General features: G+C 45.8%; 1 protein-coding gene across 4 annotated transcripts in view; it reads right to left on the reverse strand.

The window, feature by feature from the left end:
* The window catches only part of LOC138349591 (proline-rich protein 36-like), a 233,332-nt gene extending 226,806 nt beyond the window's left edge, over window positions 1-6,526 (reverse strand). For 2 of the 4 annotated variants that reach the window (XM_069314729.1, XM_069314730.1), the window contains exon 1: window positions 6,017-6,526. Coding sequence is in view for 1 of the 4 variants with exons in the window: in XM_069314731.1 (XP_069170832.1) it covers window positions 6,017-6,115 (99 nt within the window). In the remaining 3 variants the exon portion in view is untranslated. The remainder of the gene's footprint in view (window positions 1-6,016) is intronic. The other 2 variants (XR_011225120.1, XM_069314731.1) reach the window with 2 other exon arrangements.
* Window positions 6,527-15,207: the final 8,681 nt, after the last annotated feature.

Here is a 15,207-nt window from a genome sequence, read left to right on the forward strand (position 1 = left end):
GGAGCGATAGAGGCAGAAGTAGGGGTCGAGGTAGAAAGCAAAACCTTCTTACCCGCATGGGAGGAGGAAGGAGAGCCAGGCTTACGCTTCTGACTTAAAGAGACAGGTGTCCCAGCAACTACGTACTGGGCAACGGATTCTAGCATCTCAACAGGAGAAGCTGAACGAGAGCACTCACGATGGCCCCTTGGAGAGCGATGGACGTCAGCCCGCACCGACAGGCGGAGGGGAGAGTAAAGAGACGGAGGGGAAGAATGGGAAGGAGGAACGGAGGGAGACGAGGAAGAAGACACAGGAGACAAGACAGACCGGGTAGAAAGAAGGGGAACCCCAGACAGAGGATCAGGAGGTGGATCCTTCAGGACAGAACTCAAAGGAACAGAGGAGAGGGCAGTGGGCGTATCAGGGTCCAAGGCCCGGAAACGGTTGTGAGTCTGAGGAAGGTGGGAAGGACGAAGAGAGGAAGAGCACAACACACGAGCATAAAAGATATTAGCATAAGGTGGGAGCCGGCGAACCTTGGAGTCTCGCCTCAGGAAAAGATAAACGCTCCTGGTGCTTCAAGTTGAGGACGGCTGCCTCAAGCTTGTAATGAACACACGCACGGGAGAAGGTAGCATGGCCCTCACCGCAGTTGAGGCAACGAGCCCGGGGAGAAGTGCACTCCGACATAGAGTGACCTTCGCCCCCACACAAAGGACAGAGAGAAACTGTCCCAGAGCAGCGGAGGGCACCATGCCCAAACCTCCAGCACTTGTTACAGAGCCTAGGAGAAGGAATGTACTCCTGGACAGAGCACCTGGCACCACCAAGAATAACAGAGGGTGGAAGGGTCCGACCATCAAAGGTAATCTTCACAACCCGAAGGGGCTGACGGCGACTACTACGAGTGGGACGAGTAAACGTGTCCACCTGGAGAATAGAATGGCCCTGGGCATCAAGGATATGTCGAATATCGTCGTGGCACTCTCGCAGATCCTGAACACCGGTCGCAACATGGGGCGGGAGGAGAATAGTGCCAACACTGGCGTTCAACTGAGCGTTCTTTGAGACCCGAACTGGGGTCTCGCCAAGGCAGGATAAGACAGCCAAGCGGGAAGCAGCATCCTGAGAAGGAGCAGCAACGACACATGTACTGAGACGAGTGGGGCTGAAGGTAACAGAGGCATCCACGGAATCAACGAGAGGTCGATGGTGGGAGAAATCGTCAGGAGGCGCAGAATCAAGAGGGAGGAGACCATCTGGTCACCATTTGGTCCGGGAGACATCTCCCGTCACGCTGGGTGCAGTCACGCTGGGTGCAGTCGCACCTCCTCAGATCTCCAGTATCATCTATTGATACTGGTGATGGCTCAAAAGGGCCACTACTTACGAGCTATTCATGACCGTGCCACCTTTTGGGTGGCTTCATCTTCATCTTAACATATTCACAAGGGAGATATCTCCCGTTATGCAGGGTGCATTCGCACCTCCACAGATCTCCAGTATCATCTCTTGATACTGGTAATGGCTTAAAATGGCCACCACTTATGGGTTATTTATGCCCGTGCCACCTTTTGGGTTGCTTCATCTTCATCTTAACACATTCATAAGGGAGACATCTCCCGTCATGCAGGGTGCATTCGCACCTCCGCAGATCTCCAGTATCAACTCTTGACACTTGTAATGGCTTAAGAGGGCCACCACTTACGGGCTATTCATGCCCATGCCACCTTTTGGGTGGCTTAATCTTCATCACTCAATCAATCAAGAGGGAGGAGATCAAAATATTTGGCCCCTGAAGCGGGACCAAAAAAGGCTTGATAGGTATCAGAACGGGAAGGAATCAAGCGAGGGCGGCCATGATGAGGACGGTGTTGAGAACCCCCAGAGAGAGAGGGGTTAAAAGGCGCAGTAGTTACAACGAGAGATGTAACGGAAGGGGACGAGGTAGTCACCACTGGGGCCTTGGGGCTCGACCCAACCACAGAGGAGGGATTGGAGCCGAGGGGAGGAGTCAGAGAGGCCAAAGGAGGAGCAAGGTCGGGGCCCAATGCAGCGGAGGCTGCAGAGCCCGGTCTTCCAACACGGACCGACTCGGGGGCTCGGTCGCCCACCCCACGAGCCTGAGAAGGTATAGGAGAAACAGTAGAAACAGTGTACATCATCGCTACGAAAAAGAAACATTCATTCACGAATGTGCCCCCACACCCACCATGGAGCCACAATTAGAGGCAGGACACCCAACAAGAAGCTATCGCCGATCATGCCGGGGCCTCCTAAGGGTGCGTCGTGAGTATAAGCCCCACAAACGCCACCTTAAGAACCAACAGTCCGTTAAGATCGGGTTCAGTGACGAAAGGGGGATTGACAATAAAAGGTTCCCCTCACTCTCGACGTTGGGTACTATAGTTCTACGGGTGCAAGAGTATGCCTCCTCAAGCACCCGAGCGTCAAAATAGAAGTCCAAAGGAATAACTAAAACAAGCAAAAGGTCGGCAGGGAATGGCAAGCAGATAGGAGAAGAGGGGGAGAAAAACGAAACAGAAGGACAAGGAAAAGTTGCTCAGCACAAATGGAGAGGACGGCAGCAGAAGCACAAGGCTACAAAAGGACAGAGGACTGTCCCAAGGAGCATCACACTCCGGCAGCCACCCACTAAGCCCCCCCTCACGGCATCAACGAGCTGAGCGGGGAGGGGGGGGGGTACTTAATGAGAGAGCAAGCAATTGATTGGTTAATCTGCCTAATTATGAGAATTAGTGCCTGCTGTCAGTGTAGCAACGGTGTCTTATATTAACGTAAATTGTTTTGCTGAAGTAGAAGTAGTGATTGCGCACAGTAGTCCCTTGCAACTGTTGCAAGATTAGAGGGGGCAATAATGTAGGTATACTTTTGTTGTTGCCAAATCGTGTGTCATTACTGTGAGGTACAGTAATTTCCATGTTGCAGAAGCTGCAACCGTGTGTGGGCTGTGCATTTATGTTGTAATGCCACTGTAAGTGTGACCAATGCAACCTGGGGGTTACTTTGTGTTCTTTAAGTTGTGATGATGACTTAAGGAGTCATTGAGTTAATTAAGGGGAATTAACTTTATAAGAGGTTGCACATTACTTAATGAGTGAGAGAGCTGTTAAGGGAAACAGTGCTGAGCTTGTTGAGATACGTTTCAGGTGCAATTAATTGTCCGTGGGATAACTAATTGACCACTCTAGCTAATTATTTAATTAGTGGTCTCATCATGAATTCACATAGTGTGAAGGAACTGTTAGAGTCTGACAGTATTTGTATTAACGTAATTTGCTCGAGACTAATTACCTTTCTGGGGTATAGCAATTAGTGGCTCATGTTAATTAGTGGAGTAATTAACGTCAAAGGTTTTGATGACTCGGTAAAGCGAGGTCATGGAGTTAGCATAACTCGTTATATTAATCATATCCTGTCTGGTGACAGTGGATTAAGATACACTCATGTTAATTAGTGGAGTAATTAACACCTCGTCCGTGAATTCACAGTGTTTGATGAGATCTGCTTAGGCAGTGCGGAGTGAGACGTATTTATGTATGACTAATTATTGGTCCTGGTGACAGTTAATTAATTGCTTGGGGTTAATTAGGGTAATTAACACTCATTAAAGTAAATTTTGACATAGACTGTTGAGAAGCTACCAAGATAGTGGTAGGCTTAGTTAAAGTAACTCGATTGGGATTTAATTAGTTGTCCGTTTGACATTAATTAGGAATTACTCACTGAATACTTGATAGGATTCAAGTGTGATGTAATGTATGAGACTTTGAGTTATTGTTAACAAGTTGACTTGTGTTAAGAGAGACAAGTGTTTGTGATAAACGTAAAGTACTTTGTTGCTCACTGCTGTGGACAGTCAATTAACGTAATTAATCACATAATTTTTTTAGTTGATTAAGGCAATTTCTTTTGTTTATCGTCTGGTGACGAGAGTAAAGTAACTTGGGGGATTACTGGAGAAGTGTCTCAGAATCCCACCTTGCCTGGCTTTGTTTACTGTTTACAGTGCAACTTCTTGCAGGGAGTTGCAAAGAGTGTTCACATTAGGTTGTGATAGGGGAAGTCAGTGTTGGACTACCCGCCTAGTTACGTGACGTATCTCGCCTGAAGGGTTGGAGGACCCATGAAATTGTGATTATAGTATCTGTTCACCTTGAAGCCGTGACAATATTGATTGCAAGCTTGTGTCATCAGTGGGCATCATTGTTCAGTTAGTTCATTTAATCAGCCCGCAGTGCGAGGGGCTGTAGAATAGCTGTTTTGCAAGTGCCACTTGATAGACAATAACGTAACGAATCACTCACTGTGGTGTAAACTAAGCTTGTGAATTATTTGTTTGCAATATTGCGTCGTCAGTGGGCACACCTGTGTTCAGGTTAGTTCAGTATGCAGCCGCACAGCAATGGACCGGATTCGTTGCTATTTAGCTGTTGTTATAGTGCCACTTGATGGTCATTAACGTAACATAAACTCGATGTTGTAGTAGTTTAGTCTCTAGTTATAGAAACTAGTTATAGTTTTAGTCTCTTTGTTATAGAAAACGGTCTTTGATGTCAACCCTTCAACCATTCTTTTCCACCTATGTTTTGCTTTATACGATTGTTGCAATGTGATCTTTTTTTTAAATGACGGCTGTTCTTGGGAAATTCCAATTCCAATTCATAGCACCACATCATATATATATATTTGATTGTGAAAACCTATCGGTTAGTCTTTATTGGTTTTAACGTCCTGTTTAACTCGGATGAACCAGCAGCCTAAGTGGACAGGTTTTCACCCTTGTGGTGGAAGCCTGGCGGTTTGCTCCCGCTTTTCCTTTTTCTATTGAACTCATGCTTAGAGTAGAAATATCTGCAGTGTGCAGTTCTTTATGCTTGAGGTCCACTTGCTAAGGGAGGTAGGCGTAGAAAAAAATCTCACAGCTATAACCGACAGCAGCGATTTTGTTCTCTCACAGGATCAAGTCAAGAGTTTAGGACTGTCCAAGGTGAACTGCCGTCCTCAGCGCAATCGCCTCCTTGCGTCACCTCTGTGAACATAAAACGTCATTAGCTAGACAGACAGTAGCTAATGACAGTAGTTATCCTAAGGGTGACCTTTGGATAACACCCTGCCACCGGGGAATTGAAATTGTAAACTGTAGCCACAACCTAGTTGGCGTTGATCTCGATATGCCACCCACCAGAGGTCATCATCATCCTCACCTTCTAACTGAGGTAGAAAACCAGAGCTTTACACTAATGCCATGCCACCACCATGAGATAGCGTTGTCTGTGTTGCACCCAATACCTGGGAGTTGGAATACAGGTTCATAGATGGCGCCGAAATCACCACGCCCCACTCTGGCAACGGTGTTGATACAGTAACAAGGGGACTGAGAGGGAATGGGGTGAGGGGATGGGGGGAACAGGGAGGGTAAGGGATGAGGAGGGGGGAGGGAAAGTTGAATGAGCATTTAAATGGGGACAGGGAGGATACAGTGTAAGGAGGATTTCTATGAGGAGGAGGGTGGAGGTGTTGTCCTCTCCTCTGGGGTTACTGGGATGCTGGTTGGGAGTTCTCCACTCCCCTCCCGGACTGTTGTGTTGAGGCCAGTCGTTTCCTGGTTCTCTCCTCTCTCCTTGTGCTTCTTCTTTGCATCTGTTGTCATTGCTCTTTCTTTCTTCATCATGCCCTTCTGGAGGAATGTTTTCTTGCTTCCTCTCACATTTAACAGTTAACCCTTCCTTGTTAGAATTTCCTCCTTCGTGGTCTCGTTTGAAAACACAATCTTTATCAGGTGATCTCTATCCTTGTTGTACCAGCCTAGCCTGAAAAAACTTCTCTATGCTTTGTCCAGCCCATTTCATCTGTAGTTCATTTCATCTGAACGTCGTACTCGGCCTTGAATAGTAGGCCGAGTACCACGTTCTGGCTACTAGGTACAACATGTATATACATATATAATCCTGAAGAAGAGATGGTAAAAGAGGAAGGTGTTGGTGACACACAGGGTGTGTGCGATGCTCACCTGGAAGTCGATGGAAGGTGTTGGCATCTCACACAGCCACCACTCTTTGTCACGGAGGCGGAAACAGGTCCTCAACAGCTGAACCTTACTGAAAACCATACAACTTGATTAATCCTTTTCCTACCGTGTTTCACTGCTTTGTCGCTTACATGATGTCAGGGAGTATTTTATTAATTTAAAATACTTATAAAAAACATTTCAAATAAATAATAAATATGGTAGACGCCCATTAGAAGTTAATTTGCATTCAATGCTTTCACATTCGATAACGAAAACAATCCCTATTTATGAACTTATAAGACTGTGAAGGGATGGTTTCACCAAAGTAAACTTCCCCTGGTTTTCATGCCTGTGGCAGTTTGTACACTTAGCAAGTGCACGGGCCTAGTTTTGTTAACCCATACCCGAATCATCTTGAGTTAGGGCTCATCTGAAAGCCAGTCATCAGCAATCTAAATATGTTACAATGGCCATTGTGACGCATTTGTGGACAGAGTTAGAGCCAGCAACAGCTTTCATTTTGGAGAGGGCGCTGTGACAGAGGATTTGCTCGGGTGGCGCGAGGCTTGGGATCATGGCAGGTGGCCTACCACCCACGCCTCCAGCCTCATTGCCATGGCAACGCCGCCAGCCATTTTGGAAAGCATCTTGGTCGGCCATCTTGGAGTCGTCTTAGGGCCATGGTACCTCGTCTCTGATTGATTGAGAGGGGTAGGCCTCTGTCTGTCTCGCCCTGATTGGTTCTTTTGAGGCAGGACGCGGGAAGTCGCCGGCGTCCCTCTCTCAAGGCTTTATTCTGAATCCAGCCGCCACCTTGACATGACGCTTCCTTGCTCAATTCGGCCAAGTTGAGTAAGAAGACGTTGTGGCGGTTGACTACTCTACTGTTCCACCCAACACCTCATCTTCGATGTCGTCTGCCCAGAATCCAGTACCGGCGCCGTATTTCGATGGGGAGAAAGATAGGGAGTGTAGTGAGTAAGGATCGTAGAACGTGGGTAATTTGCATACGAGCGGTTAACGTGTTCGTGGGTCCCCACTCCAGTGATCATACAGACGTTCTAAATCCTGTTATTGCTCTATAGCAGTCAAGTGAACGCGGAAATATCTTGTCAGTGTTCAGGGCAGTTTTCCAATAGTCATATTGTTTGGGCTCCAATTTTTGTGGAGCTCCACGCTTGCGCAGGGAGTGGTGTGGAGGCTACCGCCTAAGCCTAGCCATCCCGCCGCCTAGCTGCCGTAATCAGCCACCTACAGCAGGTGCTTGGGTTATGATAGGACACTTGCGTGTGAGCGTAATGAGCCGGCAGTGTAAATGAAGTAAGTACGTTGTGTGTTTTGGTGATTTATATTCTCTAAGCCTGAATACGAGATCAGGTGTTCCGTCCCATTGTCTCCAAGCACGTGTGAGGTGTTGTTGTTGTTGTTGTTGAGTTAGGGGCGACGACGATCGTGGGATCGTATGCGCCCCGGCGTACCCGTGAAGGGTGAATCGCAAAGCTAGGAAAGGTGAAATGCCAAGCCAAAACGCGAAACGAGTGACGCCAAGCACTAGAAACTAATATGCCACACGGCAAAGCTACGCACAAAGGGAGAGGCAGAAACACAGAATAGAACAGGGCAAACAAACAGCCAGAAGGGCACACAGCATGTCAGAGCAAATGCACAGGAAATCAGAGCACATACTTGCCCGGGAACTTGGCCCGCGGGAACCTTACATTAAACGCCTCCCAGAGCAGCCATTGCCAAGGGTCTCGTCCATCCACCAGGGACGCCATAACATCCGGAACCGGGGCAACAAACACCCGCAAACTGGGGACCCAGATGGTAGTACTCATGAGGCGAGAAGTCGCCACTCGCCCCTACAGGAAGGGAACTTGCCCCCCACGAAAGCACTCCGGTCCGTCAGACAGCAGTAACTCGGCAATCTTCGACCAGTGACCCGGTGGCATTACATACGCCGGCAACACGTCCCCTAAGGCCCCAACGCGCACTCGCACCACAGGGGTACCCGCGGCCCCGGGCACACCACCAGACGACAGCAGGGAACCCGGACGGCGCGCATCCTTCCGTAACGTCACCACCAGGCCACGCCCAGCACCAGAGTCCACACCATCCCTGGCAGCAGAAGCCACCACCCCCCACTGTGCAGAGTTCCCCGGTGGAGAGAGAACCGAAGGCACGTCCGAGACACAGGCACCAGCACCGGCAGGCATATGGACCTCCGCCACCACGAACCGCGGAGACATCGACGCATCCGTATCCACACTGTCAACATCCGAAGCCCCACAGTCACTGAAGTCACCAACATCGGCCCAGGAAGAAGACGAACGCCGGGAACGTTTGGGCACCGGCCGGATATCGTCAGAGCCGGTAAGTGACCCAGAAACACGGGTACCACGAGCCGAAGGAACCGACGCCAGGACGGCAGCAGCCTCTACCACAGGGGAAACCGGGCCACACACAGCAGGAGGCTCCGCAGCCACCCCAGCACCAAGCACATCCGGGACCCGAGTCACGGACACAGGGCCAGGCGCAGCATCAGAAGACGAGGGAGAAGACAGCGACGTCACACAGGGAGCTCCAGGAAGGCCCACGGGAGCAGCTGGGACAGCGACAGGATCAGGCAGACCAACCGACGGTACCTCAAGAACCGGAGGAGGGACGGCAACAACCGGAGGAACGGCAGGCGCCGCCGGGGAAGCTGCAACAGCAAACGGGACGCACACCTCCTCATCAACATCACCAGAGACTGCCTCCAGAGGGAGCGGCGGGAAATCCTCGTCGCGGAACAAGTTGACAGGAGCAGCAGGGGCCTCAGAGCACCCGGCAGCCTGATGCCCCAACAGGCCACACCGGAAACAGGTACGAGGCTGCCGGGCATAATACACCCGAACGTAGTACCCTATAAGCCGGACAGAAGAAGGTATATCCGACCGCAGGCGCATCCCCAACGTGCGAATGTTTGTACGCCTCCCAGCATACCGCCCCGAGGAGAGCGTGTTCACCTGCACGCTGACAACAGTACCAAACCCCCCGAAGTAACGCCGGAGGAGGTCATCAGGGAATTCAAGGGCGCACCATGGATACTGACATAAGTCAGGGCACCACTGCGGTCCGAAATCGCCACAGAGCATGCATCGTCTGGCAACGGCAACGTACGCCCCCCGTACCGACGGAGACGGAGGAAGTCCCGGTACTCGTCCTCCCCCACGAACTTAATAACAACCCGATGGGCCGTAACTAGCTCCACACCGTAAACAGCTTCCACCGGGACACGAAGCATGTCACACATCACCATCTCGATGGTCGAATAACCAGCCTTACAAGTGAACTCCAGGCCCACGAAGTTCACACGCTGAACAGGAGGAAGATGGCCCCCCATGTCAGAACTGCCACGTCAGCGCAGCCAGGCAGGCAACAAAACTGGTAGGACAGGGACGCCCACACCACCTGGCGACCAAAACAGCAAACAACTCCAACAGCCACGGAGGGTCGGTAAAAGTCCTCACTCCACAGCTGCTAGCAGTCGACTCCACCTGTGAGGTGAAGTGACGTAAGGACGCGTGAGATTTTCACTCGTATTGACATTTTGTCAGTCTCAGAGGAATTTAGCATGGTGTAGATAGGTGTCCCTGTATCTGTATATGTGTGGAGGTGTACACACGGGAACAGTGTCTACATAGATTAGTGAAGGACTATGAGGGATGTACAAGTAATATTTATATTCCACTCTGGTAGAATTTTGTTAATTCATTCATGATGTTTATCTTATTCCATGTGATGTAATCAATTGCAGGTGTGGAAGTCCAGTACTGGTCATAAGTGCACAGGTAAAGTGTCAGTGTGTAACACCAGGGATTCCTGGCATTTGATTATTGTGATGTGATACCAGAGTGTGATTATTTCTCATGTTGTGTTCCCCAGGGCTGTGACAAGTGTGGTTATATATATATGTGTGGTTCCGTGGCCTACGTGTTAACGTAATTTTGGTAAATTTTTGTGGTGAGTGACGAGGCTGTCGGGAGGGACAGCCGACCGCTATGTCGAGTATCGTAAATTCTCGGCAGTCATTATCATTATCAACATCATTACCCCCTTGCAGGGGGTAATGATGTTGGACGAGTTAGGAGTGAGGAACTAATACAGAGATTCAGGACAGCCATTGAATTAGTTAGGAGCAAGGGAGGAATCCCGATCATATGTGGCATTCTTCCAAGAAAGGGAGTAGGAAATGAATGGATATCGAGGGCACTTGGTGGCAATTGCCGGCTGGAAAGATATTGCAAATCAAATGCAATATCTTTCATAGACAACTGGGAACACTTCTATGGAAGAAATGAAATATATGCTCGTGTTGGGGTGCATCTATCGAGAGCTGGGGTTGTTGCTGTTGCGAACTCGTTGGAAGAAGTGGTTAGAGGTGTTTGTTTGGGTTTAAACTGTTAGCTGATAGAGGTATGGGAATTGATTTGGAGGAAGGAGATAATAAAAGTACGTGTTTGTGGGAGAAAGGAATTGGCAAAATGATCAGGGAAAGAGAAGGGCCTCAAAATAACAATTCACTTAGGGTATATTACACTAACAGTAGAAGTCTAAGAAATAAAATTAACGAATTAAATGCTCTTGTCTGCACAGAAAAAATAGATATTATTGCACTTACCGAAACGTGGATGAATGTAGAAAATAGAGAACTATTAGCTGAATATCAAATAAATGGATTTAAACTATTTCACACAGATAGATATATTAGACGAGGAGGGGGAGTAGCCATATATGTTAGGGACAATTTGAAATGTAGTCTCAAAGATGGAATCAAAACTGAGCCACACACAGAAACTATTTGGATAGAATTAAACGAAAAAGCAAATAATATTATAATAGGAGTTATATATAGGCCACCAAATTTAGACAGAATGGAAGCAAAGCATCTATGGGATGAAATATCTAGGGCATCTAGATCTAACAGTATTTACGTCATGGGTGACTTTAATTTTAGTGAAATAAACTGGTTGAACAAAACAGGGAATAGTGAAGCAGAAGATTTTCTAGAATTAATTGCCGATTGCTTTCTTACGCAACACATTAAGGAACCAACACGGGAAAATAATATTTTAGATTTAGTGTTAACTAACAGGGAAACACAAATTAATGACATCGAAATAGGGAGTGAGCTAGGGAACAGTGATCACAAAGAAATCAGATTTAGCATAGAATGGAATAGACTTGTAGGAGAAAATTCTGTTAAAGTGCCAGATTTTCGAAAAGCTGATTTTAATAGCCTTAGAAATTTTTTGGGTCAAATTGATTGGAAAGTCTTGGGTATGGGGTGGGGGCCGGTCTTGGAGCGAGACATGAACCCAGCGATAGGTGACGTAAATGGGGATTTCGATGTGGATTCAATATATAACTTATTTAAGAATATTCTAAACAAAGCACAGGAACGTAGTATACCATACAAATTGAATAGATCGAATACCAATGACCCAAAGTGGATAACAAAGAATTTCAAGAACCTTATAGGTAAAAAGAGAGCTTGGTACAAAAGGATTAAAAATGGGGAGGTCACCTTAGAACAGGAATTCGTACAACTGGTTAGAAATGTTAAAAAAGAGATAAGGAAAGCAAAAAGAAACTATGAAGTTCGCATAGCAGGGCAAGCAAAGACAAATCCTAAAGGTTTTTTTCAGTTATATAAGAACATAAGAACATAAGAACAAAGGTAACTGCAGAAGGCCTATTGGCCCATACGAGGCAGCTCCTATTCTATAACCACCCAATCCCACTCATATACTTGTCCAACCCGTGCTTGAAACAATCGAGGGACCCCACCTCCACAATGTTACGCGGCAATTGGTTCCACAAATCAACAACCCTGTTACTGAACCAGTATTTACCCAAGTCTTTCCTAAATCTAAACTTATCCAATTTATACCCATTGTTTCGTGTTCTCTCCTGTGTTGATACTTTTAATACCCTATTAATATCCCCCCGGTTATGTCCATTCATCCACTTGTAAACCTCTATCATGTCACCCCTAACTCTTCGCCTTTCCAGTGAATGCAACTTAAGCTTTGTTAATCTTTCTTCATATGAAAGATTTCTAATTTGGGGAATTAACTTAGTCATCCTACGCTGGACACGTTCAAGTGAATTTATATCCATTCTATAATATGGCGACCAAAACTGAACTGCATAATCTAAATGGGGCCTAACTAGAGCAAGATATAGCTTTAGAACCACACAGGTGTCTTGTTACTAACGCTGCGATTAATAAATCCAAGTGTCCGATTTGCCTTATTACGAACATTTATGCATTGATCCTTTTGTTTTACATAAGAACATAAGAACAAAGGTAACTGCAGAAGGCCTATTGGCCCATACGAGGCAGCTCCTATTCTATAACCACCCAATCCCACTCATATACTTGTCCAACCCGTGCTTGAAACAATCGAGGGACCCCACCTCCACAATGTTACGCGGCAATTGGTTCCACAAATCAACAACCCTGTTACTGAACCAGTATTTACCCAAGTCTTTCCTAAATCTAAACTTATCCAATTTATACCCATTGTTTCGTGTTCTGTCCTGTGTTGATACTTTTAATACCCTATTAATATCCCCCCGGTTATGTCCATTCATCCACTTGTAAACCTCTATCATGTCACCCCTAACTCTTCGCCTTTCCAGTGAATGCAACTTAAGCTTTGTTAATCTTTCTTCATATGAAAGATTTCTAATTTGGGGAATTAACTTAGTCATCCTACGCTGGACACGTTCAAGTGAATTTATATCCATTCTATAATATGGCGACCAAAACTGAACTGCATAATCTAAATGGGGCCTAACTAGAGCAAGATATAGCTTGAGAACCACACCAGGTGTCTTGTTACTAACGCTGCGATTAATAAATCCAAGTGTCCGATTTGCCTTATTACGAACATTTATGCATTGATCCTTTTGTTTTAAATTCTTACTAATCATAACTCCCAGATCCCTTTCGCAATCACAACACCATCTAGCTCGTATCTTGTAACTCTATCATCATTACCTAACCTCAGAACTTTACATTTATCAGCATTAAACTGCATCTGCCAATCCTTTGACCATTTCAAAACCCTATCTAGATCAACTTGAAGTGATAGTGAGTCCTCCTCCGAATTAATTTCCCTACCGATTTTCGTATCATCGGCAAATTTGCAAATGTTGCTACTCAAACCTGAATCTAAATCATTTATATATATTATAAACAACAGAGGTCCCAGGACAGAGCCTTGAGGCACTCCACTTACAACATTTTCCCACTCTGACTTGATTCCATTTATACTAACTCTCTGTTTCCTTTGGTATAGCCATGCCCTAATCCAGCTTAATATAGCACCCCCAATACCATGAGACTCTATCTTTTTAATCAGTCTTTCATGTGGCACTGTATCAAAAGCTTTGCTAAAGTCAAGGTATACAACATCGCAATCCTTACCACTATCAACTGCCTCAACAATGCTAGAATAAAAAGATAACAAATTTGTTAAACATGAACGGCCATTTATAAAACCATGTTGCGACTCAATTATTAATTTATGTTTTTCAAGATGAAGACGAATTTTATTTGCTATTATAGATTCGAGTAACTTTCCCACAATAGACGTTAGGCTAATTGGTCGATAGTTAGACGCAAGTGATCTATCTCCTTTCTTAAAAACTGGTATCACATTAGCAACTATCCAAAACTCTGGCACTCTGCCTGACTCTATTGATTTATTAAATATGGTTGACAGTGGGTCACAAAGCTCCTCTTTGCATTCTTTAAGCACCCTGGCAAACACTTCATCCGGCCCTGGGGATTTGTTTGGTTTGAGTTTTACTATTTGTTTAAGAACATCCTCCCTGGTAACTGCTAAACTCGTCAACCTGTCCTCGTCCCCACCCACATAGACTTGTTCGGACGAAGGCATATTGTTAAGTTCCTCTTTAGTAAATACAGATACAAAATATTTATTAAAAATACTACTCATCTCTTCATCACTATCTGTTATTTGACCTGTCTCAGTTTTTAATGGACCTATCCTTTCCCTAGTGGTGTGGTTCTCAAGCTATATCTTGCTCTAGTTAGGCCCCATTTAGATTATGCAGTTCAGTTTTGGTCGCCATATTATAGAATGGATATAAATTCACTTGAACGTGTCCAGCGTAGGATGACTAAGTTAATTCCCCAAATTAGAAATCTTTCATATGAAGAAAGATTAACAAAGCTTAAGTTGCATTCACTGGAAAGGCGAAGAGTTAGGGGTGACATGATAGAGGTTTACAAGTGGATGAATGGACATAACCGGGGGGATATTAATAGGGTATTAAAAGTATCAACACAGGACAGAACACGAAACAATGGATATAAATTGGATAAGTTTAGATTTAGGAAAGACTTGGGTAAATACTGGTTCAGTAACAGGGTTGTTGATTTGTGGAACCAATTGCCGCGTAACATTGTGGAGGTGGGGTCCCTCGATTGTTTCAAGCACGGGTTGGACAAGTATATGAGTGGGATTGGGTGGTTATAGAATAGGAGCTGCCTCGTATGGGCCAATAGGCCTTCTGCAGTTACCTTTGTTCTTATGTTCTTATGTTCCATCCTTTCCCTAGTCTTAGTACGATATAACTGAAAAAACCCTTTAGGATTTGTCTTTGCTTGCCCTGCTATGCGAACTTCATAGTTTCTTTTTGCTTTCCTTATCTCTTTTTTAACATTTCTAACCAGTTGTACGAATTCCTGTTCTAAAGTGACCTCCCCATTTTTAATCCTTTTGTACCAAGCTCTCTTTTTACCTATAAGGTTCTTCAAATTCTTTGTTATCCACTTTGGGTCATTAGTATTCGATCTATTCAATTTGTATGGTATACTACGTTCCTGTGCTTTGTTTAGAATATTCTTAAATAAGTTATATATTGAATCCACATCGAAATCCCCATTTAAGTCACCTATCGCTGGGTTCATGTCTCGCTCCAAGACCGGCCCACACCCCATACCCAAGACTTTCCAATCAATTTGACCCAAAAAATTTCTTAGGCTATTAAAATCAGCTTTTCGAAAATCTGGCACTTTAACAGAATTTTCTCCTACTGGTCTATTCCATTCTATGCTAAATCTGATTTCTTTGTGATCACTGCTCCCTAGCTCACTCCCTATTTCGATG

The sequence above is a fragment of the Procambarus clarkii genome, chromosome 80 (genome assembly GCF_040958095.1).
Source record: "Procambarus clarkii isolate CNS0578487 chromosome 80, FALCON_Pclarkii_2.0, whole genome shotgun sequence".
NCBI lineage: Eukaryota > Metazoa > Arthropoda > Malacostraca > Decapoda > Cambaridae > Procambarus > Procambarus clarkii.